This window comes from Hippocampus guttulatus, chromosome 15, assembly GCF_054856545.1.
Source record: "Hippocampus guttulatus isolate MCC_2025c chromosome 15, RoL_Hgut_1.0, whole genome shotgun sequence".
NCBI classification, from domain to species: Eukaryota; Metazoa; Chordata; class Actinopteri; order Syngnathiformes; family Syngnathidae; genus Hippocampus; species Hippocampus guttulatus.
The window spans coordinates 10,011,642-10,018,942 of NC_141275.1; the positions used below are offsets into that span (position 1 = coordinate 10,011,642).

The window sequence follows — 7,301 nt, forward strand, 5'->3', positions numbered from 1 at the left end:
AAAACGACCATGTATAGTAAGGCATTTTTAGCCGAAATAGTAAGGCGTTTTTGGCCGAAAAAAAACGACCATGTATAGTAAGGCGTTTTTGACCCGAAAAAAAACGACCATGTATAGTAAGGCATTTTTAGCCGAAAAAAACGACCATGTATAGTAATGCATTTTTAGCCGAAAAAAACGACCATGTATAGTAAGGCATTTTTAGCCGAAAAAAACGACCATGTATAGTAAGGCGTTTTTAGCCGAAAAAAAACTGACCATGTATAGTAAGGCATTTTTAGCCGAAAAAAACGACCATGTATAGTAAGGCGTTTTTGGCCCGAAAAAAACGACCATGTATATAGTAAGGCGTTTTTGACCCGAAAAAAACGACCATGTATAGTAAGGCGTTTTTGACCCGAAAAAAACCACCATGTATAGTAAGGCGTTTTTAGCCCAAAAAAACGCCTTACTATACATGGTCATTTTTTTCGGCTAAAAATGCCTTACTATATACATGGTCACTTTTTCGGCTAAAAACGCCATACTATATACATGGTTGTTTTTTTGGGCTAAAAACGCCTTATTATACATGGTAGGGTTTTTTTCGATTAAAAAAATCACCTTACTATACATGGTTGTTTTTTTTTCAGCTAAAACCGCCTTACTATACATGGTCGTTTTTTTCGGCTTAAAACGCCTTACTACCGGTACATACATGGTTGTTTTTTTTCAGCTAAAATTTTTTGCTAAAAAAGGCTTGCTATACACTGTCATTTTTTTGGGCTAAAAATGCCTTACTATACATGGTTGTTTTTTTTCCAGCAAAAAACGCCTTACTATACATGGCCGTTTTTTTCGGCTAAAAATCACTTCCTATACATGGTCGTTTTTTCGGCTAAAAACGCCTTACTAGACATGGTTGTTTTTTTTCAGCAAAAAAACCCGCCTTACTGTACATGGTCATGTATAGTAAGGCTTTTCTAACCCACAAACGACCCTGTATTGTCAGGCGTTGCAACGATACAACTGCGTTCTCGCCAAGCGAATGAATTATTCGCCGATGTCGATGAGCATTCTTTGTACAATGATGTCACATTTCCGGGTTTGTGGCTCAGAAAGATATCACTTCGGAAAAACTATTGCTTTGTCGATATTACGAATACAATTTATGTATTTCATGTATTTATTTTAAATTACTTGTGACATTCAATGTTTCATTTTGGATTTTCCAATATTACTTCTCAGTTATTAAGATGCATTTCACCACCATCATTTTATCTGATATAATTGTGTAATATCTTCAGGTTCACATGTAACATACACATGCAATCATTTTGAATATTGTCAAAATGTTCATTTGTTTTATTTCCGGTATTACAATTCAAAAAGTGAAACTTGTAAAACAAACTGAAAAGAACATTCTATCGAGAGACAATGTTGATTTGTTGCGTTGCGTCTGTTCGCAGTGGAACTGGCCATGATCATGGACCGCCTGTACGGCGGCGTCTGCTACGCCGGCATCGACACAGATCCCGAGCTGAAGTACCCGAAAGGAGCTGGGCGGGTCGCCTTCTCTAATCAGCAGAGTTACATTGCTGCTATCAGTGCTCGCTTTGTGCAGCTGCAGCATGGAGAAATCGATAAACGGGTTTGTGGAAAGAAATGTGACCTCGTCTCGCATCTTTTCATAATTTGTTGTGTACCAACTCGAGTCTTACTCGTAAGCGTTATTTAGCAGTAAGTGAAGAAATAGGTGATACAAAATGACTTAGTCAGTGAGAACTCTGGGCCTTTTTAATTGAACGCAAAGCCATGACTTTGTCTGAATGGCAGCAGGTAGTTAGTTACACGGGTTAACCGTCTGCCATTCAGTGCTATGATTTTCACATTTTTACATAATCGTTACAAAGTGTTAGCTCTCCTAAGTACCACAATCATGGCCAGCATTAAAATACAATATGTTCATCAAGAAATGAGAAAAATTAATTTAATATTGTAAGCCACTGCAACATTATGCCCTGTTTGAACATTAATACTACGATTAGAGGGGGAGAAGGAATCTACTTAAATAAGTCTTTGAAAAAAATAAAACCAAACAGTTGTTTAAGATTACATGCAATTGTATTGAAGTTCAAAAGCAGATCAAACTGAACTCCACTTAGGCAGTGATTCTTCATCATACCACAAGGGGGAGCACAAATACCAGTAGTGGTACTTGTACTACAATTTGAAAACCACTTAACTAGTGGAGGATCGTGTTTTTGTTTGGCCTGTCACCAAGCCATTCACATCCTGCAGAAGATAGTTGAACAAAGATGCATTAGTGTTTGTCAATGAATCTTCATTTTGTTCTCAGTTAATATTTTACTCCCTAGGAGCCGCAGCACATCTTTAATGCCTTTCCCTCCTCTGCCGCAGGTGGAAGTAAAGCCATACGTGCTGGACGACCAGCTGTGCGACGAGTGCCAGGGGACTCGCTGCGGCGGCAAGTTTGCGCCGTTCTTCTGCGCCAACGTCACTTGCCTGCAGTACTACTGCGAGTACTGCTGGGCGGCCATCCACTCACGCGCCGGCCGTGAGTTCCACAAGCCGCTGGTGAAGGAGGGCGGTGACCGGCCGCGTCACATCTCGTTCCGCTGGAACTGAGCGGCGGCAGGGAGCAGGATGGCAAAGGTAGTGCAAGAGTCGCAAAATCATTTAATGAATAAATGCACTTTTCTGTTGCTGGTTCCTTTTTGCTCAACAAGTTTTTTTTTTTTTTTTTTTTTTTTTTTTTTAGTTAATATTTATATCTTCACGAGAGAAAACAGGATTTATATCAACTATGTCCAGCAAGGAAAAAAGAAGTGTAATGTTGTTTGTTTTATTTTTTTGAAATGAAATGATTGTTCCAAAAAAAGAAAAAAGAAAAAAAGAATATATAGGAAAGTTGAAGTGTGCTCTGGTACTCTGCTCTTCAATCGGCATGCTTTCCTTCATGTATTATTATTTTTTTATTATTATAAGAGCCCCCCCCAACAAACTCTTTGATTTGACATTTGAGATTATTTTGTAGCAGAGCTCGTTTTAGATTTTTCCAAGATGCCAATGCGAGGCTTATGAGCAAATGTTGAATTGAAGAAAAAAAAAAGGTGTTGCTGAAGAAGAGTGCACTTATTTCATGATCTAGAATATACCAGTATACCCTTAGTTGATAACCAAAGCTGTTATAATAGCTAGCGGCACAGGATAGAGAAGCCCTGAAAGCCAAACACAGTCTCTCTCTCTCTCTCTTTCTCTCAGAAAAAAAGATCTCGACACCTAATTTCGATCTCCATCATGACATGCAAAAACTAATACCTCAAACTCAGCTGCTAATGTGCCGGATGCAGTTTAAAAAAAAAAAAAAGAAGAACAGCAAGTCATGAACACCTGCCCGTGTTGTTCTGTTTTTCCGGGCGGAGCTACGATGTTACTCGCACACTTTTTGTACTCGCTAGCTTCGTCGTCACCTTTTTATTTTTGTAACGGAAACCTACGCGGTCGTGCGCAGAGTGCATTATGGGAATGTATGGCAATGTGTGGCTCCGGGGCCCCCTCTCCTTCTCATCAGTTTTAGACCCAAAACCTGACACTACCGGTCACATCTGGGGGGAAAAAAAAAAGCAATCAGCCTTTTTTCCCTGTTTGTATGGGGCTGCCACCAAATTAAGAACAAACAAACAAAAACTAAGAAAAAATCACAAAGCTCTATTTTACATCGCGCAGTTCAAATATGACCTCCATATTCCCTCCCCCTATCGAGCAAAGCTAACCCGACTCAGCATCTATGTGTTTTAGAAGCATAACTGAAGACAGTCTACTACAATACTCACACTTGAGGAGCCCCCCGCCCCCCCCCCCCCGCCCTCCTTCCTAAATCCAGCAGGTTGGGGAACCAAAGATGGCCGTGCATTAGCGCGTCACACTGTAACTCATTTCCTGCGTAGAAGCCCCCGCCCCCGAAGGATTGCAGAGAACCAAAGATTGGCCTTAATGAAAAGAAAAAAAAATGTTAGCAGTGCAGTAAAACTCCCATTGGTAGTAAACGGCGACCATATATAGACTTCCTTTGAGGCGCCCCCCCCCCCTAAAAAAATAAAAACAACATAAATGTGCACATTCACGCAGTGGAAGTGAGAGTTTTTGACAAAATCCTCCCATTTTAGTAGAGGAGGAGTGCAGAGAAAACTTGATTTTGCTTGTGAGTGAGGATCCTCATATGGCTTTTTGCACCCGGGATATTTTCAAACACTTTGTGAAGAATTTGCTGTTCAAAATGAGATGATGAGAAAATTATTTTATACATGGCCTGCTGATTTTTTGGAACAGTGTTTTCTAGCCTAAATTATTTTGTCATGCACATATAAGCATTTATTATGCACTACTTTTCTAAATATCTTTTTTTTTTCCTTCTTTTTATTTCCGGCAGTCATTTTAGGCACATTTTTCACAACTATGGGGAACTCCTTTTTGCAATACCTCAATTTTTTCACATTGTGAAAGGTAGCTTTTGTACTTTTGTTACTGAGAGATCTGCATATATGGAAATGTTCATTTTAAAGAAGAGGAGGAAAAAAAAAAACGAGCGGAGTGATTTCAAGAAATATATTATTTTCAATTATGCTTTTTATACATTTCAGTGCTGACGACTCTTTCCAACTATACGTGCGACGTCGCATTTGCCGAGGAGAGACCAAAGTGTATCCGCTCTTTTGGTCTTCTTAGCTTTTCCTACACTTGATGTTTCCACTCAGTGATTCTAATAGCATGGCGAGAAATCATTTAAAAAGACAAAAAAAAAAAAGTTGTGGTCTTAAAACTCGTTAAAAATTACCTTTCCCCTCCATACTCACCTTATTTCCTCAAATAGTGGCCGCTCCTCTTCCTCTGCTGAGCCCATTTGAACTCTGTTGATAACTAAAACCGCAGGACCTACTAAGGCATGTAAGCGGTCTCCGACGTGAGTCCAAAAAAAAAAGTGTTTTAAAAAAACTGTGGGGATGCTAGTGATTAAAGAAAAGCCTCCCAGGAAATAGATGCCACCCCAATTTACAGTTGCGTAATCAAAGCCCTCCTCCAAGAAATGCCTGTCTTAATCTAAAAACTGCAGTCAAAAGGCCTCTCCTCATTTAACGCCCCCACCCCGCTCAAATAAACAAAAACAAAAAAAACCCCTCTTCTCATTATTTTGTGCCTCCCCAAATCGAATCTCCCACCCAATCAACACTTCTTAAGAAGAGTTGAGTAAATATAAGATCTCTTGGCCACTATTTGAGGAAATCTGGTCAACGAGGAGGAATGCAAAAAGATGAGGTTGGACACTTAATGCTCAATCTCGTATCACAAGAATGGATGTTTGGTGTTTAGATATTTTAATATTTGAAGAAAAAAAAACAACTATAAATAGATATATATACATAGTATCTATATTCTTGAACTTGCCAACTAGCACCTATCGTAATCCTTAGCATGCATGATGACAACAAAAAAAAAAGTGCGGAAATGAGGTGAATTAGCTCGAAATTAACTGTTGTGGTGTGCACCAAATGTTTCTGGACGATGATGTAACGGCGAACCCCGACCTCAACCCCTCCCCTGACCATCCCTTCTGTCCTCCCTCTCTCACATATTGGCAGACCTCAGCGGGGATGCGCGTAACTCAAAAGCGAATAAGCGAGCGTGGACGTTTTAGACTCGAGCAACCTAGAACACTGTCGAAAAAAATGCGGATTAAAAAAAAACAAAACATGAAGACTTGACCTACGCGGAGGAAGGGGAGCTTAAAGACTTGAATGTGGTGAAAAAGAAAAGAATTTTAAAAAAACAACAACAATGTTGCAAGTTAACTTTCAAGTTGTTATGTGCAATACTTCTTTTGAACCTTTTTCCAGACGAAAGACTCTTTGCAATGTAATTCTTTCAAATGCCATTTTTAATTATTGCAGACATTTAATTAAAGATGTTAATATGTTTTTTCACAGTCATTTTCTACTGTTTAATGTAATCCTTTTCATGCTGGTGTTTGTAAGAAAAAAAAGAGAGAAATGAAATCCAACTATTTGTACTAATATAAATAATTGAAGTTATTTTTAAAACATAAAAAAAAGGTTTTTGTGCTCATTTGCTTATTTTTTGGTTTATTTTAAGCTACTGTGATTGATTGCATTGTAATTACTAGGTCAACAATGTATTTAGCTGTTTATTGGTATATTTTTAATTGGAATGTATAATTGATTTTTATAATTTTGATCAGATTTTTGTTATATTTTTGAGGTGAAGCTTTTAATATGTTAAAGTGTCTAGTTTTTACTAATTGCTATATTGTGCTCCACAATATATGGTTCACATTTTCTGAAGGAAAATAAATATTTAAATATTTGTCTGTTAATGTTACTTAATGGCAAGATTTCAATAGTTTTTAACTGTGTATGGGAAGGTTTGTTGTATTTATTAATAGCAGTTTTTTTTACTTCAGATATCACCTTAATTTTTATTGTCATTTCACTTTATAAGTTCCTATTTTTGTATTTTCCTTTCTAATGATTAAGTTATGTAATACGGATATGTCCATATTTCTAGGAGTTGGTCTGTAGAAGTGCTAGTGAAACGAAAAAGAAAAATCTGTTATTTAATTGTTTGCGGCCAACTATTTATATAACAGTATGCATAATTTTTCAATATTTGTAATGTGAAATGTTGAATGAAATAAATCTTAACTGTGATGAATACGTCTGTGTGGGAAGGGCATTTTGTTCATTAGCCCCACGATTATGACAATATGCAGAAGGGATCGCACAACGGCACACTTTTAAACATGGCTAAAAACATGTCATTAGTTATTAAAAGTATACATTATCTGGAATATCTCCCCTGTAATTTTTGGGGTCACTGCTTCGAACCATCACTGCCCCATGGGCAGCCGCCAACAAGGACAACAAATGAGCGTCTTATCACCTCATATCACAAGATTAAAAAAAACTGAAAGTAATAATTGACCGCAAATACCGTTTTTAAACTGTGGCATTCTATTTAGAAACAATTTACAGCAGGACGAGTGTCTCAAAGTTGCATTGTAACATTTTGAACAGCAGGTGGAAGAAGAGAACCAAAGATGAACTGCATTTTGGCTTCAAAGGCTATACCTACTCACTTTCGGTCGAGTTTGTGATTTGGTGACCTCCCACCGCCACAAAAGTAAAGGTTTCTCACCTGTTTCACAGTTAAATTTATGGAAAGGTCGAAGCGTGAACATTTTTTCTCATGCGCAAACTATAAAACAGAATAACGCTTTTGTCCTG

General features: G+C 37.9%; 1 protein-coding gene across 5 annotated transcripts in view; it reads left to right on the forward strand.

The window, feature by feature from the left end:
* The window catches only part of cpeb4b (cytoplasmic polyadenylation element binding protein 4b), a 38,538-nt gene extending 31,807 nt beyond the window's left edge, over nucleotides 1–6,731 (forward strand). For 2 of the 5 annotated variants that reach the window (XM_086131104.1, XM_086131108.1), the window contains 2 exons: nucleotides 1,449–1,630; nucleotides 2,401–6,731. In XM_086131104.1, the coding sequence (XP_085987230.1) occupies nucleotides 1,449–1,630; nucleotides 2,401–2,628 (410 nt within the window). In that variant the 3' untranslated portion in view covers nucleotides 2,629–6,731. The remainder of the gene's footprint in view (nucleotides 1–1,448; nucleotides 1,631–2,400) is intronic. The other 3 variants (XM_086131105.1, XM_086131106.1, XM_086131107.1) reach the window with 3 other exon arrangements.
* The last annotated feature ends 570 nt before the right edge of the window (nucleotides 6,732–7,301 follow it).